The sequence below is a fragment of the Calypte anna genome, chromosome 17 (assembly GCF_003957555.1).
Source record: "Calypte anna isolate BGI_N300 chromosome 17, bCalAnn1_v1.p, whole genome shotgun sequence".
NCBI classification, from domain to species: domain Eukaryota; kingdom Metazoa; phylum Chordata; class Aves; order Apodiformes; family Trochilidae; genus Calypte; species Calypte anna.
Window position 1 is genome coordinate 899,275 of NC_044262.1, and position 27,327 is coordinate 926,601.

Sequence of the window (27,327 nt, forward strand, 5' to 3'; positions counted from 1 at the left end):
CAGGCCACAGGTACAACACCAAGCAGAGAAAGCCATGCCAGATGATGGGATTACTGCAACCCGAGAGCAGGTCAGGGGCTCTTCCCTGTCATTTGGACTTCCCAAGCCTTTCCGGGATGAGGGACACACCACGCAGGGACACCAGGACACACCGTGGGTCACCAGTATAAAGCTCCAGTTAGGGGACCAGCAATAAGAACACAGCAGTAGAAGAAGACTGAAGAGCAACTGCTCTTTGCCTGGTTTTCCTGTTGGGGAATCCAGGTGCTGCCCAGGTGGAAGGCAAGGATCTGCTTGGAAAGGGAAGAGCTGCCATGTCCCATGGGGAAGCATCCTCCTGAGGCCAGCAGGAATGGGAAGGGGTGCCAGGGCTGTCCAGGACTGATACTCAGGGACCCCACTGTAGGACACTGAGAAGCGGGGACAGCAGCAACTCAACTCCACAGCCTCCCTACACCACACCAGGATTCAAGCAGGAATCACAGCACAGCATCACCACAAGTAGCAGGTATTTGGGAAGGAAAAAAAAGAGTGAAGTAGCCATAAACAACCCTGTGCCCACACTAAGCCCCCACTGGAAAATAAAGCTGCAAGACATGATCACATGTACAGTCAGATGCTGCCTTGGACCCATCTTCCTCCCTGCATCCTTACCCCTTCTCAGCCACACAATCCACCTCTGTACTGAGAACAGAAAACCATTTACTTCTTCCCCCTTGGGTCATTTTTCCATCTTTGAGCGTGTTAATCAGCTCAGAGGGATGGGACAATCCCTAAGGCTCATAGATGGTTTGGATAGAAACACATGACCAGCTGTAGGGTGGAGGTGGAAAGACAGAAGACCTGCTCCTGCCTGGGAAGCCCTAATCCAAGAGGGTGTTCCTGATTCAGATAACAGACTTAAAAGGCTCTCTCCTGCCAAAGTAGGGATGCCTGTCCTGTCAACATAATGGTGCACAGGGACCAAGCTGGATACAGGTAAATGGGCACCAAAACAATTCCCTTTGGAGGACAGAGGACAGCTTGTGGCAGAAGGCAGCTCCAGACATCCAGGAACAGGGAGTCCAAGAGAAACATCAATAAAAGCATCAAAGCAGATGCACATCACAGAAGCAGCATCAAGGGTCTAGAGAAAGCTCCCCATTCCCCAATGGTACTGGGAAACGCAGCGGCCCAACTCACAGAGAGCTCTGAGGAGCTCCTCTCCCTGGGAAGGATGGTGCTGGGAAGGCACAAAGCACAGCTACAAAACTGCTGAGCTTGCAGTTAGACTCAGTGTTGCCTTCAGCATTTCAACACAAAAATAGGCTCTCTGCTGGATGTCCTGTGAAATGTAATCTGATCCCATGGTATACATGCACTAATCAATCCAGGGATAAAGCAAAGCAGAAAACAGTCTTTTTTTTTTTTTCACTGGAATGAGCCCAAATATGCACAATAACAGATCCCACTCAGAGTTATTACAAACTGAAGCACTTCAGAGAGTTTTGCATCTCCCATTGCAGAGGCAGCATACTTCTGCCATGGCATCATCGCCTCTCAAATTGGGTATTTGAGAGACTTCCTAATGAATGACCTCATAGCAGCACATGTGACCAGTAAGTCATCTTCTCAAAGGACTAGGAATAACATCAACAGACCCTGTTTTGGTTTTGCACAGAACAGCTTTCTGCAGTATGAGCAGGTTTCCACCCGGCGAGGGAGCAGAACCAGCGCGGGCCAGGGCTGCACTTTTAGGTTCTTAAACAGGTTGTGTTTGGCTCTGGAAAAGATCAGACCAACTAAGAGATGAGGACCCATTGGCAGACATTAAATTCCATATACAAATTTAGACACACGTTTGTTTATCCCAATGTGGGACAATTTGGTGTGGGCTTTTTTAAGGTATTATGAACCCCAGAAGTACTCCAGAAGCATTGTAAGAAGAAATAAGAGGTGGTCTCACAAAAATAAAGAAGAATGCCTTGAGAGTGTTTCAAGGGACTAATACAGGTTGCTGGGTTTTATTATCATGCATTCCAGTGCTCAAAAACCAACCTGTTCTGCTGAGCAACAAAGCAGAAACCTGGAATTCACAGGTGCTGACCTGGGGAGCTGTTTGCACTGGAACAACCAGGTTGCCTCTTGCTGTCCCAGAACCTCTGAGTGAAGAGATGGCACTGGGAGAAATAAATGTGAGACCCTGTCCTGGGACACAGGAGCAAAGGAGGCTTCAGCAGGACTTTGCCACCACAGCTCCTTCACCCAGGGATGAGAATGGTTGGGGAGGTGGCAGTGGAGGACAAGGACTCCTCCCCAGCCCCCAAAATCTCACTCAGAGCTTTAGTACTACCAGGAATGATCCAAAAAGCAGCAGCCTCCCCTTTGCCCTGTCTCTTAAACAACATTGTCCCAGCTTGGGCTGCCTCAAAGATGGGGATAACAGAAGAAAAACAGCACTTACACCCCAGCTCAGAACAAGTGGGGAGAGTTCAATTTAGCTTCAGTTGTCATGAGAAAGCCCCAGTGATCACATCACCCAGATAACCAAACCCTGGCACAGAGCAGTGCTCAGCAAGGACACACTCTGTAAACATTCTCCCTGACCATCTCTGCTGACACAGCTGTGAGAAAGGGGCAGGGAAACCATTATCTGCAAACAGACATCCCTCCCTCTCCCTGGACACTGGGACCAGCCCAGGCAGGGTGTCTGCAGCCTCCCTGCACCGTCAGCCAAGGAGTCCCTGGAGTCCTGCAGATGACAAAGACTCAGGGCTCAGCTCCCATGGGCTACCAGAGCTCTCCTCTGGGCTTCTAATAGCTACTCCCAAGAAGCAGGTGATCTATTCAGCAAGCACAAGGCCTCTGCCAAAGCTGCCCTGCCTTCTGGAAGGGCTGGAGAGTGTTTCATGTTCTGAGCACGGTCCTCCAGCTGTGCCTCCTCCAGCACTGCAGCAGGACAGCTGTTCCTGCCCTCCATCCCTCTGAAAAACCTGGAACAAGGAAAGCAGCACAAGGAGAGCTCTGACAAGCAGAGCTCCAAGGGCTGCTGGGGACAGTTCCTGCTCCCTCACCCATGGTCACACCTCAAGCTTGTTCCTCTCTCCCCAAAATTTCCCAGGTGTACGTGTGTTGGGCATGTTTCACTTCCAAAACTACAAACAGATTGTTGGGACCCGGGAAGACCAGTGTCTGAGTATTAATTCCAAACCCAGCTCAGAGGAAAGCTTCTTTCACAGAAATCACAAAGTGAGGGGCTGGAAGGGACCTGGAGATATCCCGGAGTCCAACCCCCTGCCAGAGTCACACAGGACACATCCAGGTGGGATTTGGATGTCTCCAGGGAAGCAGACTCCACACCCTCCCTGGGCAGCCTGGGCCAGGGCTCCCTCACCCTCACAGGGAAAAAGTTTTTCCTTTTATTTATATGGAACCTCCTATGCTCCAGCTTGTACCCATGGCCCCTTGTCCTCTCACTGAACATCACCGAGAAGAGCCTGGCTCCATCCTCCTGGCACTTATAAATGTAAACAGATATTTATAATACACATATTATCTATACATACATACACATATGTAAATACATATTTACAATATTTTTTTCACGGGAGACTTTATTTGAGGCATGGGGAATATGAGCAGAAAAGACAAAGCAGCCCACAAGCCCTGGACATAAGCTGCAGCAAGGAGGGAGGAGCAGCCTGTGGGACTGGACTCAACACCAGCCCAGCAAGGGACATCAACTGAGCCATCCAACAGCTCCATCACAGCTGCTCTGCCTGTGATGCACAAAGACCCCTGCAAAAACAAGCAGTGCATGAAAGAACTGATGGCAAAGCAGGAGCTGTCAGCCCAGGCCAGTCTCTAGCTGACATCCCTGGAGTCCTGTGCAGCTCCTGCTGCTGCAGGACCCTCTGGCCATCCGACCCCAAACCTGACCCCAAACCTGACCCCTGCACTCTTGGCCCAAGCCAGCATGCAGAGAGCAGCTGACAACAGCACTCACCACATTTCTGCAATTCCTCAGCAAGGACAACCACCTTCACATAACCAGAGGCACCAGAGGGCTGCACACCCCCCCTTCCTCCCCAGCCCTTTTTGCTGGCTCTGGTATGGAAACCAAAGCCAGGAACGTAGTCTGGGGCACCCAGTTCAGACCAGTAAGATACCAAAGCATGAGCCAGAGCTGGTGACCCACCCAAGGGCTGGTGACCCACTCTGTTTGCTCCACACCATGCCTGGTCTGCAGCCCAAGGGGAACGTCAAGCCCCAGGTTGAGCAGAGGGCAGTGCCAGAGCAGGAGCTGTGTGTGAGTGAAGTGGACACACACTGCTCCTGAACAGCCCCACTACACCCAGGGGATGCTGTCTCTGGAATGTGGCCAGATCTGAGTCTAGCAGCACTAAGGCCTTGGCTAGGGAACCTTCCACCTCCTCAGCAGCTCTCTGCATCTCAGCATTTCCCTTCCAAGCGAAGCCTCCAGGCCTGAGGAAGGGATGAGGATGTTGCAATCTGCTGGTTTGTCTGAAGAAATCCAGCCCAGCCCAGCCCAGCAGCAGCAGGAGGCCTCTGGGGCTGGCCTGACTCTGCCATTCATGGGCACCCACTGCCTCCAGAACCTCCTGGCATTCCTGAAACCAAGCTTGACTTCCCAGATGGAGGGAGCTGCTCTGCTCCCAGTAACACCCCAGACCACGGAGCTGAGATGTGCACTCCACCAGGCACCCTCACCTTACCAACTGCTAGTGTTCCCCAAAACAAATGCTGGAGAATAACTCTGGGGAAAAGCCTCTCTTCCCACAGCAAGAGGCTGCAGAAGGCAGACAAAAGGCACTGCATGTCCTGTGGGCTCAGCCTGGGCACACAGCTGCCCAGCACCCAGGGCAAGGGATGCTCATGGTGCTCATCCTGCACACCCTGAGAAACCCAGCTAGGATCTGGGCAAACACCATAAATAACAGAGGGGGAAACACCCCTGTGCTCATTCCAACACCAGGACACGTCCTACCAGTGCTGCTTCACCCCTAACACCCCGTGCAAAGAGGAGAAAAACACCTAACAGGATCTCTGCCTTTTCCTGCAGAAACAGCACTGGAGACTGCTCATATTTCCCATAGTAGCACAGAAAAGACAGAAGGATTCCAACACATTACATTATGAACTCTACTGGGACGTTTCCTAACAGGCCAGTTAAATGTTTTTAAACCTGCAGGATGAGGTAATTCAAGCCTAAATGCATAACCCATACCATAGAATGGTTCACTAGGTACAACACTGAATAAAAACCAAAGGAAAGCTGATCCAACAGGGTGCACTGCTCCATCCCCAGACAGTTTCAAGACTTGGCCAGAGAAAGCCATGGCTGAGGTGCTCACGTACTGGAGAGTTCTGCCTCAGGCAGGAGGTCAGGCTGAGGACCTCCAGATGTCCTTTCCAAGCAATATTTCCATCATTCTGTGACAGTGAATGAGAAGAGGCAGAATAATTACTGCCAACAGTTTCATGAAAGACTCACATCCAGTTTCTTGGAGATCTTTCTAGATTGTCCCAAACTCTTGGTTAACAGCTATGTTGGCACTGCCACAGAGCTGGCCCTGCACTGGCAGGGATGCTGCAGGAGCAGCTCTGTGCCCTGATGTACTGCCCAGGTCTCAAACAGGGGCAGCACACTGCAGCTCTGTCCTGGAACAAATTAACACCCTCCATAAGAGATTGCTTTCTGGCCTTTAACTTCAGCTATGTGTTCAAATACAAAAGCTTGCAATAATTCCAAGGATACAGGTTAAAAGCAAGACAGCCAATAACTCTCAAGACACTGGAAGCAACCAGAAAATTCATTTCCCACTGTAATTCTTCACTCTGGGGAGGTCTCAGAAGCACTGCTGGCTACTTGGTGTCCTTCCAATGCTGGGATGAGGCCCAAAAGGGCCACAGCAGGGACTGAACCCCATCTAATCCCTGGGGGTTCCTCAGGACACACATCTGCACAAGGTGCTCTGCCAGGAGGCTGAGAGGGAAGCAGCAGCAGGAGCTGAAAGAGTCACTGGCTACCAGAGAAGCTGCAATCAGTGCCAGTCCTCCCAGGGCCAGCCATGGCACCAGCCAGCAAAGCTCCTTTCCCCAGGGTAAAGCCCCAGCCAGGTCATCCCAAAACACAAAAGAAAAGATTGCTGGTAGCTCAGTATGTAGGGGGATGGTGTCAAACTGATGGAAAGAGGAAGGACACCTTGGGAAGTTGAGTAATACCCATCACAAACCAGACAAATGCAAAACACATGCACTTAAAAACAAAGTCATGAAATGAGTTCAGTGTTGGGACCCTCATCCAGGGAAACAGCAAGGGAGCTGAGTGCATGGCAAGCTCTGATCTCTCCTCCTCAGCAGCTGAATCACAGTGCACATGGCCAACACCTCATCCCAAACAATAACATGGCACTGGGGGCCCACTGCTCATGTTCTCACAAGCAAGCCCAGCTCAGCTCCACTGTAAATGCAGAAATGGAAGATAAACATTCCTGGAAGATCAGGTTACCCAGCATGAAGATGTGACTGCTTGTCAGGAGCAGGAGAAACAGCCCTGAGCTTACTGAAAAGTACAGACTGACATTTTCCTCCAGCACTCCAGCTATTCCTGCTACAGGTTTAGGTTTTGCTGTTGTTTTGTTTTACTTTTTGATAGGCAGAAACATAAGAGCAGAAGTGAAATAACAGCAGTAATACAGATGGACAACAAAACCTGAGAAGGCAACACCAATGACTGATGCCACCACCAAACACCACAGGCAGCAAAACCATGCCCAGATTCTCATCCTTCAAGGAAAACAAACACTGTGCCCTGCAGACTCTGTCTTTATTTGCTCGTTCTTCAGCAGCTCCCCATTACTGATGGGTGGGACTTTTTTACACCTTAAATGCTATTCCCAGAGAAACTGAACTAACTTCTCATTTTCACTGTATAAATATGTCTGGTTGGAAGAAAATACCCCACCCTATTCTTCTGGCCTCCAAATTGCAGCTGGCAGGCTCAGGACATACAACAGTCCTGGGGAAGAAACACAACTGTTTACTGCATCTGTCTGTCTGTTTTCCTGTCCTCCCACCCTCCCTTCCATGCCCCGTGGCACACATGAGCTGATCATCTCCCCACCATCTCCCCACCATCTCTGGACAGGAGCTGACTTGTCCCAGGCTCATCAGGCACCAGAGCTCTGCAGACAGAATTGGGCACAGCACTCGAGCATCAAGAGAGGGAAGTCAAATCAGGTCAGGAGAGCATCATCCATGCTGGGAGCCCTTCCAAGCAAACACCCAAAGAGCTGCTGCATTAGGAGTGGACAGGCCCCAAATCCAAATTTTGGAACAACTCCACCCAGTTTAATTCTCTGCTCTTGCATTCTGCGAGCGTCAGCCCGCAGTGGGCTGGTGTTCTGAGCCAGCTCCATGCTTGAAGCTTCAAGGACAACACAAGGTTTAGGCAGCACTTTTTGGGGTACAGATCATCACCTCCCATGTCCACAGACTGCTTGACCCAGCCAGTGGCCCCCAGGCAACCATCAGTCCTGTGGCCATCCAGCAGTGTGTGAACAGACCCAGCAGGATCCCATCCAGAAGTAGGAAGAAGAAATGGCTGAGCTGCCACAAAAAAATATAAAACCTCCCAGCAACCCAGCAGAGCAACAAGTGTTCTACCAGTTCCTTTCATTAAAAGGAAGATCCTGGGATTATTAGCCAGTGAGTTAAGGGCAACTTAGCAGGAACCAAAGCAACTTAGCTTCTCAACTATTTATCTAGGGAATAACATAATACGGCATAGAAAGAAGATGTTTTAACTTGCATTGTACTACACATTCACAAGGATGCCAAACAAAGTTTGACAAGCCTGAGTAGAGCTGCTTTCCACTTTCCTGTCCGTGATTTTCCACCTCTATAAAATACCTTCATGAAGTTATGCATCAGAAAGAGCTTCTGAGAAACTCCCCTGCAGCAGATATGCATAAGTGACAAGGGAAAAAAAACCCAAACAACCCAAGTCTGTGCTCACCTCTAAGGTTACTTTCAACTATTTATTTCAGAAAGCTTGGGGGAGTGACCCACAGAATGGGTCTCCCATACAGGCAGACCACCAGTGTGGGCTGGTAGGAAGTTCTAAAACATCTTACTTTATACATTCCTTCTTCAAGTTCCATAAAACATTCAGCAGATTTCAGGTTTAGGATGTGACATTTTCCCTTCCCAGTCCTATTTTATTTTGGCAACAAGTCGTTCCTGTCTCCATAATCAATATTAGTAAAACTTTACCCCCATTTGCTTCCTGTCACTTTTACCTGAGTAATGCCACCTGGACTTGGAAGAAGAAATCATTTCAGACACAAAAGGACCCTGGCATCAGTAAGGTGACTTTCCACTCTGCACTGAGAACTGGCTGAACTTAAGGCTACTGGCACCAGCTTGCTCCCCTGTGCTGGGAACACAACATCACCTTAGAGCAGCTTTGCTTCAGCATTCTTCAACAATGGCTGGGATTATTTTGGAAGAGGAGGTCTTCCTGTTAAGGACACCTTAACCCAGGTGTCACTGAGAGAAAAGGGGAACAGCATCCCTTTGGAGAGGGACCAGAAACTGGGGGATTGTTCCTTTGCAACAGAATAGAAGCTCCAAGTCTTTCCTGGTCAGTATGTTCTCATGCATTAACAGGAAAAAGAATTCAAAAATCATCAATTCTACATAAATTCCTTTGCTGAAACCAGCAGAAAAATGTCAGTGGAATTAAGGCCCTCCTCGCTTGGGCTCATCCCAACACCACACACACTAAAGAGAGAAACAGAGCTAAGGAAAGATGAAATACTTCCTTGCTGCCTCCTGTTGCTGTCCAAGCAACAGGACCCAGCACTTGAGAGCATCCCTTGGTATTCTTTACATTCAGAAAGCTCTTCCTGGAGCACAAAGCTGCCCTGAGGACAGATGCTTTTGCAGTCTCCAGTGTTCTGTATGTGCCATGAGGACACTGGGCATGTGACTTGTGTGTTAAAACTTTCTGGCTCACCAGTCTTGAGTCCAGATTCTTTCCCTGCAAAACACACTGCATGATCTCATCTGCAAGCAATCAGCCTGAGAAATCAGCTTGTTAAAGGAAGCTTCTAGGAAAGGAGAGATGTCTCTGGAGAATTTGGGGGCCTATATAAGTTTAACCAGTTTGTTAAACCCCAGCTGCTCTTCTCCCCATTGGGGTCACACAACCAAAAACCACTTCTCCTCCCACACAACTCCAGACAGCAGGACAGTTTGCCAGCACCTAACTGGAGCATCCCATTTGCACTCTCCACAGCCTGGAAGCACTCAGATTTCCACACAAACTCATTTTAAGCAGGCGCTGGGAGAGTGCAAGGACAAACTCAGAGCTGCAAGTTGAGCAGCACTGGGAAAACAGAGCCATTAAATATGCAACAGTGGTGACCTGAATGTGTAAGACAGGATAGTTTCTTATCTCTGGATGTGCATTTCAGCATTTCCCCACAATTATCACTTGGACCCTAGACACACACCCAAAGAGAGGAATAAGCACAAAAGTGGGAGCTCTGAAGTAAGGGAACAAACACTAAGCTCCAGCTTTAACCAGAGGCTGCACTAAGTGAGGTAACAGACATTTACCTAAATTTCTGATGGTGCTGCAGCAGGAGCATCCAGAAGCCATCCCTGTACTACATCCTCACAAGGAAACATCCTTCCCTTCCTGGTGAAACCCTGGGGAAGCACAAGAGCTGCAGGAAATGAAGCATGGAGCCCCACACCACCCATTGGTATTTGTGGGGTCAGCTGCACCTTGTTCCTTCAGGAGCACTGTGAGGAGTAGAACAAGCAGCACAACTTTTGTGCCTGCAAACTCAAGTCACATCTGCACCCCCCTGAGCTTTCAGAAGGACTTCTGCTGTACCCCAAAAGAGGAGGCAGGGAAAATGAGGTCAGAATCCTGCCTTTCTTCAGCCATCACACCACGCACTAGCTGCTCTCAATAGCATCTCCCTGGCAACCCTTTCTCAGCTGCCCCTGGTTGGCCATACAAGTCCTTTGAAAAACTTTCCTTAAAATTCTTGCATAGAAATCCCTGTTCAGCCCAGCAGAGAGGGGCCAGGGAGGGTAGCTAGCCTGTCTCTAACAAAAGAGATCAGCAGGACTGAACTCTTGGCTCTTCCCAGCTGTGAATTATTCCAAGTGAAGTGATTGTTCACCACTTCCAGCACCTATTTTCAGTTCAGCTTGCAAAAGTAACTTAGGAAACAAACAGAAGGGAGATCAGAGTGGACAGGCAACACACATTTGTTACTACAAAAGCAGATCAAGTTAACCACACTGGGTTCTCCCTCAATTTGTCTCTTTCCTAAAGCTGTTCAGTACTTTTTAAAACTATTACCTACACCTCAACCCATAGTTCTTGACTCTAAGAATCACTGTGAAGGACTTTGTACAGTGCAGGGTGACAGTCACATTGATGCTGCTCTGGTCAGCAGTGGCACCTTCCAGCTCCACATGCAACTCTGAACCTCCCAGGGATTTGAACTTTTGCCCTAATGAAACTTTTTGCTCTCCATTTCTTTAAAAAAGAAACACACCACTGTTTAACTGCAAACATCCCAGCTAAACAAAATGCTATGAGAAAAAAAACGTCCCTTCAAGCTTTCCATTCCCCAGACAAGTTCCTAATTTTACAAGATTTAGAGCAGATATCTCCCCAAAGTACAGCAGCTACTAAAATAAAGGTACAGGACAACCAAATCCCTGGGAAACCACATCTCAGAAAATACAAAGCATAAAGTGCTCTTCAGCAGAAAGAGCAATAGTGAAGGACTCAGCTGCTACCTCCTATGGTGCAGCTTCTCAAGCAAATTATGAAGGGGAAGATGAAAAAGGAGATTTTCCGGCTCAAGTTCCAACTCCTTTTTAAAAATCAGTTTATAACCACTAAAATAAACACAGTAAGAACAACTGTGCAATAACTGGGAACCTGCAAAAACAGTTGCAGTTCAAGAGCATCTCAGGCAATGTCTGGCAAACACCATCAGATACCAACAGCCCGAGGGGATGGCAGGATTTTTGGGGAATAAAACAGTGAATTTCACCAAGGGGCTCAGAGAGGAACTGTGGATCCAGCCAGGGTGTGCCGGGCAGAAGCAGCTGTTCTGTCTGTGCTGTTCACCACTACTCCCTGTTGGAGATGCCTCTTTCACACTTATTCCCTCTTCCCAGATGCCCAGACCTCTCCCATGCCCCCAGCAGCATCCCAGTGTAACTGGTGTGCCCCAGGGAGAGGTTCCCAAGAGCATCACTGCTCCCTGCACTGCTCTCCCATCAAAACAGCCTCCAGATCCCAAAAGTCTCCTCATGGGACTGATACCTCCAGGGATTAGGCTGCAGCCAACTTCCCAGGAAAAAGCCACCTCACTGGGAAGGGCAGGACACCCAGAGACACCAGTTCTTGAACATTTCAACCTTTCTGAAGTCCTTCTAGGGCATCTTCAGGACAAGAGCCACCACATCAGGTGGTGCCATAGAGAAGCAACCATCATCTCTAGAGAAAAATTACCCAGTCCTGCTGCCATTTCACCTTGGGGCTTCAGCCAAGAGAACTGCCCAATATTTGGACTTTCTGCCACTTTCTCCTCAACGCCCATTTAGACCTGGGAGATCCAAATCTCCACCCAGTGTTACCCAAGGAGCTACCTCAAGCCTCGGCAGAGAAGCACATGTTTGAACACCCTCCTTCTCTGCAGAGCTGACACTTTTCAATTATATCCAGGTCTGGTTGTTCTTGGCTCACCCTTCCTCACCACAGAGCCGTGCTCTGCATGGCCAGGCTTGTCACTGCACACACAAGTGAAATCTGGGCAGGATGCAACAAATGAAGTCCTTCTGGACAGTGAATTGAACGAAAAAGACAAAAGCTCCTGAACCAGCAAGAAGCAGGTCCAGGGGACCCAAGGGACAAAAAGGACAGAGCCTCAGGATCTCACAGGGATGGCTCCTGAAAGTTTAAGATGCTGCAAGTTTCAGACTGCAGCTACAACCATCAGGTCAGAGATCACTTGCTAGCAGCAAAAGGAAACTCACACACCTTGACATCTACCCAGGGGATCAGCACACACCTGGGTATCAGATTTAAGTCTTCTAATAATACTATTACTTTACTCAATTATCCCCCAGAGGCCAGAACCCAGAGGCTGAGCAAGCCCCAAGCAGCAGGGCTGGTAATGCAGAGGGATCTCTGGTGATGCAGACAGACACAGACTGCAGGGACATCGGAGCCTTTCTAATTTTATGGTCCACAGAGAGAAGGAAGAGCTGATGGAAAAGCAGCACAGCCTCCTGCCCACGCACCCAGCTACTTCTGGCTCCACGGCCAGAGAATCACGGCTGCATTTTCTTAAAGGAACTTCAGGGTTTGTTTTGGTTTTGTTTCTCAAGGGAGAGAGTCGAGGAGAGAAAGAGGAGCTTGGCATTTCAAATTGTTAAAAAGTGTTAAGAACACGTTAAAAAAAGTGTTTCAAAACGTTGGTTTATCTTCCAACCTCAGAAGAGGAACACAAGCGAAACAAAATCTCAGCGGCTCCCTTGTAACATTCTTCCCACTCTGCCCTGAACTCTGCTTTATCACCCTTTTCCCTTTCTTCCCTCTTCCCCTTTGGCTTAACAGACCCCACTAGACAAGTTCACACGGAACAGATTCTTGTATTTTATCTTCTCCCACTTCCCCTGCCCAATCAGAGAATATTTAAAGCCAGATGAGCCAAAGAAACTGCCAGGGCACCCAGAGCAACAGGGAAGGGAAAAGGACCAGCAAACCCAAACCTGCAGTACTGAGTATCAACCAGAAAAAGCCAAAATAAACGTTTGAAAGCGAAGTCTTCTCCCAGAGGAAAGGCTTCACAAAAAAAGTTCTCCCGCTTAAGAAAAAAAAAAAAAAAAAAAAGGAAAGCTCTTTCTTTCATAAAGGTAAAGAAACCCAAGCAAACCAGCACGAGTGCCTGACCCGAGTTTGGGAGGAAAACCCCGATCTGGGGACCCGCGGGTAACTCACACCGCACCGGAGCAGCGCAGTTCGCTCCCTCCTCCCGCAGCTGCTCCCAGGGCCACACGGACCCGGCTGCAAGGGGGAAAAAGAACAACAAAAAGCTGGCAGCTGCCCCGGGACCCTGCTCCGGGTCGGTGCTTGACCCCAGGGACCGGGGAGACACCGGTTGGGCCAGGGAAAACTCAAACCACCTCCCGGAGAACCCCCGGGCTAGAGCCTGCTGCTGGCAGGGCAGGCGAGGGGCCTAACAAAGGCAGCAGCCCGGGTTCCAGCGCTGCTGGCAGCGCCCATCACCAGCTCCATCGCTGCGTGCTGCTGCCCTGCAACACGGAGCAGCCTTACCGCCCGATGCGGGGCTGGGGTACACACACCGGGCGGGGGGAGCGCAGCCCGGGCTGGGGACACCCGGCAGCCCTGCCCGCCGAGCGGCCCCTGCCCACCGGGGCCCCCGCCGAGCCCTCCCCGCCCGGCCCTGCCGCCCGTCGCCCCCGGGAGGTTTACCGGAGGTTTCCCCGACAGCTCCCCGGGACCGGCCCCGACCTCCTCCCGCACCTGCGCCCGCGCACGGAGCTCAACCTCAGCCGCCCCCAGTCCCGCAGGCAGAACCCGCGGGCACACGGCGGGGCGGAGCGGAGCGGCCGTCCCGGGCAGCGCCTCCCCCGGTGGCAGCGGCGGCAGCGGCGGCAGCGGGCGGGGTGGGGCCGGGAGAGCCCCGCGCTTACCTGAGAGACCGAGCGGCGGCGGGCGCGGGCGGGCGGGCTGCATCCCGGCCCCCTTCCGGCTGCCGGGCGGGCCAGGGCGGGGGCGGCCGCACCGCTCTTAAAGCGACAGCGAACCGGGCCGGGGCACCGGGGCACCGGGATCGGGAGCAGCGGGACAGGAGCTCCGGGCGCCGCTGCGGGGCCCGACCGGCCTTGTCGCTATGGCAACGCGGAGAGGAGGGCGGGAGCCGCGGCGGGCCCGGGCCTGTGTCCCCTGTGTGCCCTGTGTGCCCCTGTGTTCAGCGCTGTGCTCTCTTCCTGTGTCCCTCAGGGCTGTGTCCCCGTGTCCCCTCATCGATTTATTGGTTTCTTTTCATTTCCCCTGATTTTTGACTTCTAAGTCTTATTTCCAGTAACCATTTCAAGGTCCCCTTTTTCCAGACATCCAGCTGAGCCACAGTACCCAGGCACGTAGTCCCCAGGTGAGGCAGCACCACTAAAAGCCAGCTTCGTGTTTTCTCCTCATCTCCCTTCTGAAACCTCCCCCCAGTCCCACTTTCAGCGAGGCTGGGGGTGAGCACTGCCCCTACCCAGGAGACGGGATGCAAGGGGCTCCCCCCAGAGCAAAGGCATCTCCGAGGAGGAGCCACAAGCCCTGTGCGAGACAGGACTGGGTCCTGGCATGTCCCAGCTCCAGAGCCTGCCTGGACACACTGCTCTGCCAGGTGCCATGCAGACATCAATCCCTCCGGGGCTCCAGGAGGCTCCAAACCAATCCTGCCAGGCTGCCTCGTCCCGGTGAGCTCAGCTGGGATGCAGTGTGTCCCTGGCACAGGTCTGGGAGCAGCTACAAGAGGGCTGGGGGAAGGTCAGCGCTCACAGCACCGTGTTCTGGAGCAGGGATTTGGGCTCCTAGCAGTTCTCTCCCCTCCTGTCCTGTCCACGTTGCATCCTGCCAAAAGCAAACAGAAATTACAAGGGCAGGGGCTGACCATGGTGTGAAACGCTGCATTTCATGCAGCAGACTGAAATGGGCTGCTTGGGGCTTAACTCACTCTGTCCACCAGGTCTGAAATGGATTTTCAGTGGCTGCATTGGTTGAGGCTGTCAGTGTCTGGCTGATGGCAGCCTCTGTCACATCAGTGTCACCCCTCCCTGTCCCCCACCATCGGGAACAATCAAACCTCTCACCTGTGAGACTCAGGGACAAGTTATTTTATATTGCAGGCATCTCTGTATCTATTTTGCTGGGTCACTCCCCAGTTTGTTTTGATAGATCCTGTGTCCCCATCACATCAGCTCTTTGGAGGGCACTGAGCATCCTCAGCAGTTTCTTGCGGATGCTCGGCTGCAGTTTGAGGTCTGGGTGTCTGACACTGCAGGCCACGGGCAGATTCCGTCTCTGCTGCCCTCTCCTGATGCCTTTGGGATATGCTGGGAAAGCCCTTGATCACCAAGTTTACAATCATTGCTGAAAGATCTTTACAATCCCAGTGTTTCACAGAACTCCACATTCAGTTATTCCTGTGGTTTCATGCCCTCCCCTGCCTACCCCAGGGATGTAGAGCTCCTCCAAAGGGTTTATCCTGCACCACCAGTCACACACCAGCTGCTCCTTACTTCAGACAGTTCCCTGGTTGCACATGGACAGATTGCTCATTTCTTCAGTAGAAATTAAGCAGCTGGATTCTCTCAGTGGTGCAGCTTCTTCAGCTACACTTTTTTTTCCTCTCTCTCTGTAACTGCTCTGGGCTGCAGCTCCCTGATCTCTCCTGGTTTGGCCCTAATGCCATCCTTGGCTTTTTCCACATCTCTTCTGCAGTCACTGCATGTGCAATCCAGCTCCCTCCCACCCCTGGGTCACACATGGTTTCTTTGGGTCATTACAAAGGATTTGAGTCCTGGTCCTAACAGGGCCTGAAGAACTAATTGCTACTCCTGTGAAGAGAGCTGCTTTCTGTGACAAGGGGCCTCAAGGAACACCAGCTGACATGGTACAGCATGGAAAAAATCTGAATTAAATCCCAGGCAAGTGTAACGGGGTTGTTCAAGGCTGTGGTGAAATCTCCATGCATGGAGATGTTAAGAGCTGGGCTGGACACGGCCCTGAGCAACCCAGCAAAAGTCTGAAGGTGTTCAGCAGAGCAGAGGGATGGGCTGGAGAGCTGAAGGGCAGAGCTGGGGTTTGCAGAGGCACAGCTTGGCCTTTTGGGATGGACCCTGCTGGGAAGAAGCTCTGATACCTGAGCCCAGAGCATGGGCCATGGCTTGGAGAAGGTTTTCCAGGTGGCCTTTCCCCAGGCACACTCTTTGCAGAGTGCTGGGCTGGGGAAATCCCAGGGAAATTTACTCAGACTTTCCTCAGGCTGCCTAAAGCAAGGGCAGCTGACTTCAAGCCTCAGGGGCTGGCTGATAAAACAGCCCAGGAAATGCAGTGAGCTCAAAAGATCATTCACTGCTTATCCTGTGCTCTGCATTTGGGGTAAGGAGCAATGAAGGGCACTCTGCAATAAGCCCCAGGGCTGGACAAGGAGCAGGAGCAGGTCCTGAGCCAGATTTCTTCACTCCTAACTCATGCAGCCTGCTCATGTCTGGGATGCAGATGCCCTGCAGCAACCTGCACCTTGCTTCATATCCCCAGACACCATCACATCCACTCTGCTCTGAAAATCCCTCAGACACACTGCCTGGGACCAGTGGCTGATCCCATATTTCATGCACAGAACCACAAAGCACTGCTGAATTCCCAGTAACTCCCTGAGAAACACAGGTTAGAAGGAACCACAGGTGGTTCCAGTTCAGCCTCCCCTTTGCCCAGCTCTTTTTCCCAGCCTGGCCCATGGGTTCCTTTCGGATCCTCCCAGCTTTCTCCCAGACAGGGATCCCAGCCTGGTGCTGTGGTTCCTGGGGTGTCCCACACCCAGCCCAGGTCCGGGACCCTCTCCCTATGCCAGGCACCAGCGTGGTGGTGGCAGGGTCCTGCTGTGTCTCTGACCCCACTGTTCTTGCTGGCTGAACAGTTTTATTTCCCCACCATGGTCAGCACTGTGTTGTTCAGCACGCAGCAGAGCAGCAAACCTTAGCTTTAAAGTCTCAGGTGAAACGCGTTGTGAAAGTCTGATCTTAGCAGTTTTATTCTTACAGAGGAAGAAAAAGCTCACGGGATCACTGCTGTCTCCTCCGTGCAAAAGCTGAGCTCATTTCTTCCAGATTCTGAGACCTCTTGGTACATTACAACACGCAGGCACTGAAATAGAAGTTATGCAACAGTGACAAGGTAGGTTAGCACGGCCCAAACCCAACCCAGGAGTGTAAATCTAATTCCAAGAGTTACGGCTCCTGGAACCCCTGATCTCTAATCACAGTCACAAATGAATCAGCACAGCTCTTGCTGCAGGCCTGGGCAGCCCTTCAAGGCTTCTCCTGGCCCCATGTCACCCTCCAGAGTCCTTGTGTCCCCTTGGGGAGGTTCAGGAGTCCAGGGGTCACCTCTGCTGCTGACGGTGCTCCAGCAGCTGGCAGGGGTTGGACTGGGTGATCCTGGAGGTCTCTTCCAACCCGAACATCCCGTGATTCTGTGATCCAAGAGCAGGAGGACAGCTGCCCAGGGCCAGCTCAGTGTGCTGCCCAGGGGAAGCTGCTCACACCTGGCTTGCAGGAGGTGTGTGGTTGTCTCCTTGTGCTTTGCACGAGAGGTTGGTGCCCAGGATCTGATGAGAAGAGGACTGCAGGGGCTTCTGCACCAGTTCTGCCTTCTCTGGAGCTGTTCCCTGCAGCCAGGGCACAGAGCAGCTGCTCCCCGGGGCTCTGTCCCCCAGCCAGTGCCTCCTGCTCAGGATGCTCAGTTAACACCTGCATGAGGATGATGCCAGCAAAGCAGAGCAGCCACCGCCTGGCCAGGTCCTTCTCCTCCCGTGGCAAGTATCTTCTCACCTGGGCTGGGTACAGCACCCTCCTGGCTTTCCTGCTCCGTTTTGGTGGGAAGCCTGGAGGTCTCCCGACAGATCCGACAGCAGGCACCGGCCCGGACAGACTTTCTGAAGGGTTTTTCAGCATTTCTGTGCCGGGGAAAATGTTTTCTCTGGTGTAAGACAGCATGTCCTTAGCAGCCTGCTGGGGTGGCTCTGGAAGCTGGGAGAGCTCTATGGAAATATCTCTCTGCTCAAAGATGGTATTGATTCAAAAAGCAGACTGGTGAAATGATATTAAGAAATATGAATAATAACAACAGCAATTTTATTTATTCTCATTAAAGCAAAAAATGCAGAACCCCAGAGCTGAACTCTTGGAGTGATTTATGCATCTTTCTGGGAAGCTCTTCTTTGATTTCTCTCTCCACTCCTACCTGTGCTATAAATACTTGCTTTGATGAGTGAAGTGATGGGAGGAGCTCAGCTGACTCACAAACCACTCTGGAATGTCTCTACCACCAGCACCAATTATCTGCCCACAGGCACTCACTGCTACCAGGAGTGTGAGACCATGCTCCAAGTTTTCAGTTCTGTTCTGCTTTGTTAGAGCTGTCTAACACATGACTTCACCTCCAGACAGTTCAGTGTTTTTCAGAGTGCATTCCTCACTAAAATTCACCTATCTGCCACAAAGAACTGCAACAGAGTTAGGACAGGCATTCTCTGCCCCTTCCCATCCCACCTGCCAGCATCCCCAGGCAGGGGGATGCCAGCATCCTGCCAGCATCCCCAGGGATGGAGGTGGGAGCCCCCAGTCTCTTATGGCACTCTGCAATCTCAGCACTCTGCTCCACAAAAATGAGCAACCTCAGCACTTGCTCTGGCAAGCTCCATCTCAGATATGCCCAGAAAAGGAAAAAAACAACACTCACGTTCAAATTCTTTGTGCCTCATGATGACTGAACAGAGCCTGGAAGGGCTGAGTGCCCACAGACCTGCTGGAGAGGTCTCCAGCTCTCTGGGATCTTTGCCATGAACTTCATGGAGGATCCAGCTGCAGTCTCCATGTGTCTGTGTCACTGTGGGGCACCTCATGTCTGCACCAAGCAGGGGGTGAACTTCTGTAAAAAGGCCTGGGGCCACCAGCTGTGGATGGCTAAAGTAAAATCAAATATAGCCTGGTATCTTCTGTCTTCTCAGGCAGCCTTTATCCACCATAAAGCAGCAAAGGGCAAAAATTCACATTTTAAAATTATTCTTTGACCTTCCCTCTTGCTCTTCAGGCTTGGTAGCATTACTTGCTTCATGTTTCTTGGAAGAAAAGAAATTGTGTTGGCTTTAAGTCACAAGGCATCAAACTTGTGTGCTTTCAGCACTGTAGATCAGCATCGTGTCACCTCCTGTCATTCATGACCTGAAGACATTCAGCCACCAGGCTTATTCCACAGGAAAACAAGTCCCAGGGAAACAACAAAACACATCTATGAACAGGGTGAGCATGACACAGAGTCCCATCTCTAGGTATGTACCACCCAGCACCTCCAAGGTCATGAATTCCATGTGGCAACTCTGCTTGGGGCTTTTGCAATCATCCCTAATCCCCAGTTAAAGGAAGAGCTGGAGCCTGTGGCTCAGGCACAGCTGAAAACCCTTCCTGAGGGCAGCCCCTGGCACCACCCTGGGGAGTTCTGACACCTGAGACAGAGCCAGAACTTCAGGGCTGTTTGGGCATCTTCTTCCCCCTTCTTCTGAGGGCAAAGTCCAGAGGGCTGGGAGGCAAATTGCTGCTTCCAAAATCATGGATGGGCAACTCAGAGCAAAGAAATACTTAAATTCTTGAAAGCCCTTCTTGAAGTACTTCTTGACGTGGGGCAGTGGTGGCCTTGGCCATGCTGGGGGAATGGTTGGACTTGATAATCTGAAGGTCTTTTCTAACCAAAATGATTCAGTGCCTCTATGAATTCAGCATCTCCCAGCTATCCCACCATATGAGCTCTGTTCACCTCAGTGCAGTCAGCCAGTGGGTCCCAATGGAGAGGAACTCAGCCTGTCCAGAAGCTGACTTCACCTCTGGCACCCCTGGCATCACCTCTCTCAATCACATGAAGGTTCCTCAGGGAGGTTCTTCACCTTGTCTCTAATCCATCTCACCAACATTGCCCAATCCCCAGCTGTAGGGAGGGGAACAATAACCCAGCCTCAAAAAGAGCCCCAGAAAGAGGGGTCTCTGCCTGCAGGGACAGATCCTGGCAGTCCTCACTACCCATTAGCTTTCTGTTCTGTATTACACAGGGGTGTATTTATAACTCCAAGGTGAGCTTGTCCAAGCAGGTCACTGCATCCTCCTCAGCTGAGCAGAGCAAAGATGAATCAGCACTGCAAGGAGCAGATCTTCTGCCCCCACCAGGTGCAAGGAAAGGAAAAACAAATTTCTGTTGAGCTGGATCCAAAGGTCTGAATTTCACCACCCCCCTCTCTAATCCAGAGACTTCAGCACATTCCCCCAGTGGATCACCAGGGCTGAAAGCTGAGCCTGGGATGCATCAGGAGCAGCATTCAGAGGTGGGGGTGCTGGATCTTTGGCATAAGGGTGCAGCCTGAAAGGCCTTGGCATGGGGCACAGGAGGAAAGAACCAGCCTGGAGTGGGTTTTGCTGCCGCAGATGAGAGAGGCCATAGCAGTGATGGAGCTGAGGACACTGGGTCACGGCAGGCTACAGAGCTCTGCAGGACTCAGTGCTGTGTTCTGACCTCAAGGCATCCCAGAACCAGGGTGCTGTTTGTGCTGAGAAGTCTGCAGGGAGGGGCAGGGGAGCTCATGACATCATCTGAGCTGCTGGACCAAACCCAAACCTTACAAACCCTTCCTCATGTTGCAGGGAGAAGCCAAGGACCAGCTCAAAGCAAAAGCTCAGAGCTGACTTTCCAAGGCCCCTGCAGCACCCAGGGAGGTGGCAGGACCCAAACTCAGAAACCTTGATCCCAGACAAGACATAGATGAAATCACCCAGGGAGGAACTGGGCTGTGACACCACAGAAACAGCATGCAGTGGTCATGCCAGGAGGGCAGACACCTCCTCAGCTGCAGCCCTGGGAAAATCGCTGGGAAATGGAGAAATTCTCACATGGTGAGAACGTGGAGAGGGATGGAACAGCACCAGGTTCCCTGATTTCAGAGCATTGTGCCTACAACTCCTCCTGTACCAACCCCCAGCTTGTGTTGGGCAGCTCAGGCTGAAGGGACAGGGTGTAGCTGGGCAGAGGGGGGGGATCAGGGGGTACCTTCCCCCAGCACCCCCCATCATAAAGCCCAGAGCTGCCATGGGCACTGCATGGCCCCAGGGGGCTGCCCCTGCCCAGGGCACCCCGAGCAGGAGCAGGGCCTCAGGAAATGTTCTCCAGATGGTCTTTTCCCAGACCTGGATTCCTGGGCAGGCTCTTTCCAGGAGGCAGGGATGGGGAAGTCCTAGAAAAACTTACTCACACATTCTCAAGATGCTGAAATGAGAGGGGGTGAATTCCAGCCCGAGGGACTGGGTGATGAAACAGCAGAGGAAGCAGTGTCAGGAAACTCAGAGCAGCATCCACAGAAGCTCCTGGGGTGTGTGCATCCTGCACGGAGCCCCAGGTGCCTCTTTGGGGTGATCTCCCCTCTTTGGGGTGATCTCCCCTGCTGGAGGAGGAGCAGGAGCCAAAGCCAAATCACAAACTGCAGAACTCTCCCACCCAAGGGAGATCTGTGCCTTCTGCAGGGACATCCTGACATGGCTGTGCATCCTTTGAGGTACCTCTAGATGTGGACCCTTAAGTCATACCCAACATCTGCTAGACCCTAAAATAATCTCTGATATCTGTTCATAAACTGAATTGATAAAAGCACCAAGGGGAAGTGAGCAGGGTTCCAGATCCTTTCTGTGATGTGATGAACTCCTCTGCACACTCTGCTTTCAATGCTGGTTCATTCTCCTGTCCTTCCAACCCATCTCACCAGGATCTGAAACCATTTGGGGAGATCCTTGCTGACTGCACATCACTTCCCCAGGCTGAGAGTTTGCAGGTGCAGGAGCCTGAAACTTTGCACCCAAATCCAGGTATTTTAGTGACCAAAACAAACACACTAGAGAGGGTTATTATTAAATGGGGAAGCTCTTTGTGAACACCAAGCACTGCAGCTCTGTGCTGGGCAGGAGAAAGCTACAGCTTAGCCCTTGAGGAGCACTGAGGGGAGGCAGAAAAAAAAGTGGGAGCCCTGCAGCTCTGGCCAAACCTTCCTCCTCTGTCCCCAGCTCCAGCAGCAGCAATCCCACAGCCCCTCAAATCACTCCATTTGGGGCTTCTCTTGTGCAGCTTCAGCTTTTCTCCTCAAGTTGAACCCAAATCTCCCTCTCCAGAGCCAACTCCACACCCTGCCCAGGGAGGGCTGAGCAAACCAAACTCCCTTCTGCCAGACTTTCATATTTGAAACCTCTTATCATACCCCACCTGAAGCTTCCCCAGGCTGCACAAACCCCACACACCCCCCCTGCACCCCTGAGCTCACTTTGCAGGTGAGCTGAGTGCTGCACCCCAGGAGGGTGCCCAAATATGGCCCCAGTGAGACCCAGAGCCTGGCCCCACATGACTTCATCCCCTGTACATGCAACACACCTATTTACACACCTGCACGGGAGCTTTGCCTTCCTCACCACCCCCTGCTATTATTCCTCAGCTGGAGCAGCAGTGCCACCATCCCCCAGGCTTCTTTTCCTTCCAGCCCTCTGCCCTCCCTCTCCTGGAACCCGCTCACTCCCACCCCCCTCTGCAGCACCTTCTTCCAGACCTTTCCTTCCATTTATGGTTTTCATCCCAAACCTGTCCTCTGCAATGCTCCCACATTCCCTTCTCCTTCTCTGGGGACCTTCAGAACCCCCTGGATGTGTTCCTGGGGATGATCCTGCTTTGGACTCCAGGATCTCGAGAGGTCCCTTCCAACCCCTGACGTTCTGGGATTCTGTGATTCCCAGCTCCCCAGACCCTCCAAATTCAATGGGCAAACTCCCACCTCCATCCTTCCCAGGGAAAAAGGAACAAGTGGGATCCCAGGTCCACATTACCTGTATGGAAGAGCAGCGCAGGTCTGAGAGGGCAGCCAGGTCCAACCCAGAGCCCAGAGCAACCTGAAAATCCAGCTCCAGCTGCACCACGGGGATGAGATGTGTCCTGTGTAAAGCCAGGAAGATAAACCACAGATGGGAGAGGCTCAGGAAGGGCCAGGCAGCTCCAGGGCAATGGTGCAAGGCAAAACATCAGACTCCAGGCTGAGGTCTTGGATCAGAGGCCACGATGTGGGGTTGAGCACCCCCACTCCTCTAACACAGGTCCCACAGGGACTGATGGATCCAGCTGAGCTTAAATAAAGCTCCTGAGCATGCTTAGAAAATTCTCCCCATGCAGGAGAGGGGCATGGGGATCTGTCAGGTGAGGATGATGTGAGGAAGATCAGTGATTGGGATTGGCACTAATTGGTGCCCCTGTACCTGCAGGGAGCTGGATCTGCAGCCAGCTCCAACCCAGCTGGGACAAAGCTTCCTCCCCAGCAGCTGAGGGGCACAGAGCTTTGGGCTTTGCTGCACTCCCAGGGTTTTGGGTTTGGGACCTGGCTCATCATGGGCTGCACACTCTGAGATAACCTCCAAAAACCACACAGCAAAGCTGAAAGCCTCATTCCCAATCCAAGTCACCAGGAAGGCCAGGCATGGCAGTGCAGCTACAGCAGTCCAGAGAAGAAACTGAGGAAGGAAACCACATTTCAGTCAGACAAAGGAAAAGTACTTTGAATTATTTTATTCAGGGTAGTTTGGGTTTATTCCTGACAACAGCTCTGGAAACAGTAGATTGTGATGGAATTCTTGGGAGACCAACAGTTAGAAAGAGGCAAATCAAACCATCAGTGCAACCATCCCCGGGATCCCAGCTGTGAGAATTCACAGCAAACTGGAGAGGGGTACTTGGGCACAAAACCAAACCCTGAGACAGCAGTGTCACAAATCCCTCCTCAGAACAAGGATGTGATTTTCCTGAGGTGCTTCAGGCAGCATCCTGGGGTCTCAAGGGCTGCGATCCTCTTCTTGGCCTCACAGGACCGGGAACAAGCCCAGGATTCCCGCTGTGCTTGGCCCAGAGAGCCCAAACTCTCTTTTCCAGTGTGTGTTGCTTAATCTATGTCAGTTGCTATTTCAGGCTTTCTAGATAATGAATGTGGTGAATTGTACCCAGGAGCAAAAAGCAGGATGCTCTCAGGATGAGTTCCCACCACCAGACCTGAAACAATCTGGCATTTATCTCTGCACCAGCTGGCACAGCCCAGCAGGCTTCACGACGAGCCCAAACAGACTTGCAGGGCAGAAATCTTGCTGGAGGTGCCAAAGGTGAGCTCAGGATGAGCTCAGAAGAGCAACAGCTCAGGAATGGGTCCAAGAAGCAGCCTCTGGAGCACAGGGTCACGTAGGAGCTGGAGAAAGCAAAGCTCTGAATGCCCCCACGTCTGGGGGTGAGGAGCCACCAGTCCTCCCAGGTGCCCAGAACTGCCTCTGCTCTCCAAACCACCATCCAGGACCAAAAAAAGCCAAGAGCAGAAGACTGGGAGCCCAGAGAAGGAGTGAGACAGGGCTACGTGTCCTGCAGGGACAGTGACCCAGTTACTGGCTTCTCCTGTTTGCATCCCACAGCCTCTGCTCTCACCTCCTAACTCCTTAATGACCAGGATCCCAAAAGAAGGAACAAAGGTGAGGAACAAAGCACCTCACAATTAATGGGAGGATGCCTGAGCTTTGCTGTCCCTGCCTTATTCACAAGTGAAGCATCTGGAGAACAGAGACCACATGGCAGAGGAGCTGGGCTGCCATCCCTCTGCCTCGAGCAGGACAGAGTCAGAGCAGGGCTCATGAAGAACACCTTGACCACAGCCTCCTGTGCTCCATGAGCCCAGAACCTGGCAAATCTTGAGAGCAGGACCTGGTTTCTGCTGTAAATTAGAGTAGGTTGACTTTGGCCACAACCTGCTTGCAGCCCATCCTGGAGTACTGCTTGTCCCCTGTGGAGTAGTAACTGAGCTGACTGGCTAGATTTTCAACATGTTTCTGGTCAGGATAGAGCCCTTCCCTCCTCATCTCCTCCAGGAAGCAGTTGATGACATGAGTCTTCTCCAGAAGAACAAATGGGATGATGTCTGCAGATTTCCAGAGGGGGTGGACATTGATCAGGATGGGCTGGACGGTGCTCAGCAGCTCCTCAGCTCCCCGTTGCTGATGCAGAAGCTCAGCAGATGCATTCTGGATAACAAACTTTGTGATTTCACCACCTCCTATGTTGCTTATTAAAACGTAGATGGCATTGAGGAACTCGTTGGTTTGGTTGGGCTCAAAGAATCGGCTGAGAGTGTCCAGCAGGACAGGAGACATGAGTTCAACCTCATCTAGAATAAACAGTGGTATCTTCTCCTCTATTTCAGCTCTAGTAACCATTTCAGAAATCTTCTTAGACAAATCTGTCTCACAACTAAGAGGAGCCCCCCCGCTGGGGCAGTGATGCATCACAAAGTACTGAAGCACAAAGTCGTTGTCCATGACAGAGCGAAAATGCCTGGCCAGCAGCCAGCCAACATGACTCTTCCCAACTCCTGTCGGGCCATTTAGAGAGATTACAAGAGGCTTGTTGTGGATGTGGGTGGCCAGGTAGTCTTTTAGTAATTCCAAAATACTTTCCATAGCCACCTTCTGCCCAAACACTTCCCGGTGCATGGTTTTCTCCAAACCATCCAGGTCGTATTTTTGGAGGTTATCATCCAGGTTCTCTATTGCATTGAGAATCTGGAAGAAGATAATGACAATGAGCAGGAGGAGGCACCGTTTTGCCTTGCTTGTCTCCTCCGTTGGGAGGTACCTTTTTGTTTTATCTGGGTACAGCACGACCCTCGATTTCCTCGGATTCTTTTTCCTCCTGCGTTTCTTCATGGCATGGTGCTCCACAGAGGTGTCAAAGGTGAAGTACTGCGAAGTCTCCAAGCTGCTCCGATTGAAGAAGGACACGGAGGGGCCATAGAGGGTACTTCGGTTCAAGGAGAGCTGCCTTTGGATCAGCCTGGTGTGGCTGAGCTCTGGAGACTTCTCTGGAGGCAGCTCCAAGTGCAAGCGGCTTTTCCGCCTTTTCCTCTGCAGCCGGAGCCGCCGCCGCAGGCGGACGATGGCTCTGAATGGAGGAGGAACAGCAGACACCCTCTGGGAAGCCGTGGGGATCCCAGGATCTGCTGGCTCACAGCAGGATCCCTCTCCCCTGGCATCCCTCTCAGCACCGGGCATTTCCCCTTCCCCATCCCTCTCAGTCCTGGGAATGTCTCCTGCCCCGCTGCTCCCAGCACCAGCTGCCTCTTCGCTTCTGCTGCTCCCTGTGGGGGGCACCTCAGCCTCTGCATCACTCTCCGTGCAGGACGTGTCCCCTTCACTGTCACTCTCTGCACAGACCATCTCTCCTCCCAGATCCCCCAGGGCAGAGGACACTTCTCCAGCCAGCTCAGCAAGGGGCAGCTCTCTCTCCATCTTCTCTGCTCCTCACAGCCCGTTCACATCTTTCTTAAAAACAAACAAACAAAAATTACAATAAAAAAAACCCAACAATGTAAAATTCAGCTTTGTAAGGCAAGAAAGTGAGCACCACCACCAACCCAGCCAGGCAGATATCCTGCTTTCTGACACAGACCTGCAGCAAGGTGGCAGAGAGAGCCCTTCAGACTCAAGGGAACTTTCTGGAAGACTCACTGGTGGTACCAGACTGCAGAGGAAATCCAGAAATAAATGTAAATCGATATGACAGAACCAGCCCTGGCTTCACATGGGGCAGGAAAGCTCCGAGCCAAACCCTGGTGCACAAGGACAGCCCCAGAGGATGAGGAGAGGAGAAGAGAGAGGAGAAGAGAGAAGAGAGAAGAGAGGAGAGGAGAGGAGAGGAGAGGAGAGGAGAGGAGAGGAGAGGAGAGGAGAGGAGAGGAGAGGAGAGGAGAGGAGAGGAGAGGAGAGGAGAGGAGAGGATATGGCAGCAGCAGGCGCTGTGTCACCCTGCCAGGACGTTTCCCCACCGAGCACAGCAGTGCTGACACCACCGGACCCGGTTTGCCGGCGTGACCCGGCCGAGCCCCGCAGCAGGAGCTGTCCCGGCAGCGTGCGGGGAGCCGGCAGCCAGGCAGGAACCTCAGCCCCGGGTTTTGCGGCAAGCATCCCGACTCCGGGGGAGGAGACCCCCGAGGGTTTGTTATTAAGTCTCTTGTGCTGAGGGGGAGGTCACCAACCTCCTGGGTGTCACGCTCGGGTGAAGCTGTTGTCCCCCCCGGCGGGGTGACGCAGGTGGCACCCGGAGAGGGAGGGGGTGGCCGGGACGGCTGCGTGGGGACCTGCAGGCGATGGAAATGCTCCAAAGCCACCACCACGTTTCACCCTGATCCTGTCCCAGCTCCTCCGAAATGCCGGGAAGCCCAGAGTGAAACCTTCAGCATCTCCTCAGAGGGCAAGGTGGCTTCTGGCCCGTGTGCCCGTGGCCATGCGGGAGCTGAGCCCGTGGGAGCAGCTCCCCCGGTGCTGAGCGTGGGGAGAGCTGGTGCTGGCAGCAGTTAAGCCCCGAATGCTAATTGCTGACCGTGTGCAGGA

The 27,327-nt window shown here is 52.1% G+C and overlaps 2 protein-coding genes across 4 annotated transcripts in view; both read right to left on the bottom strand.

Moving 5' to 3' along the window:
• LOC103533442 (discoidin domain-containing receptor 2) overlaps positions 1-13,837 on the bottom strand; it is a 47,855-nt gene extending 34,018 nt beyond the window's left edge. Inside the window, exon 1 of one of the 3 annotated variants that reach the window (XM_030461330.1) lies at positions 13,765-13,837. The gene's annotated coding sequence lies outside the window, so the exon portion shown is untranslated. Of the gene's footprint in view, positions 1-13,543 lie in introns of all 3 variants that reach the window. The other 2 variants (XM_030461332.1, XM_030461331.1) reach the window with 2 other exon arrangements.
• Positions 13,838-23,485: 9,648 nt separating this feature from the next.
• On the bottom strand, positions 23,486-26,226 carry TOR4A (torsin family 4 member A). The gene has a single exon (XM_008499290.2). It carries the CDS (start codon positions 26,224-26,226, stop codon positions 24,664-24,666), a length of 1,563 nt encoding a protein of 520 aa, XP_008497512.1. The 3' UTR covers positions 23,486-24,663.
• Between the last annotated feature and the right edge of the window lie 1,101 nt (positions 26,227-27,327).

Coding starts and splice junctions, on each gene's coding strand:
- TOR4A (XM_008499290.2), bottom strand. CDS start 26,226: ATGGAGAGAGAGCTGCCCCTTGCTGAGCTGGCTGGAGAAGTGTCCTCT.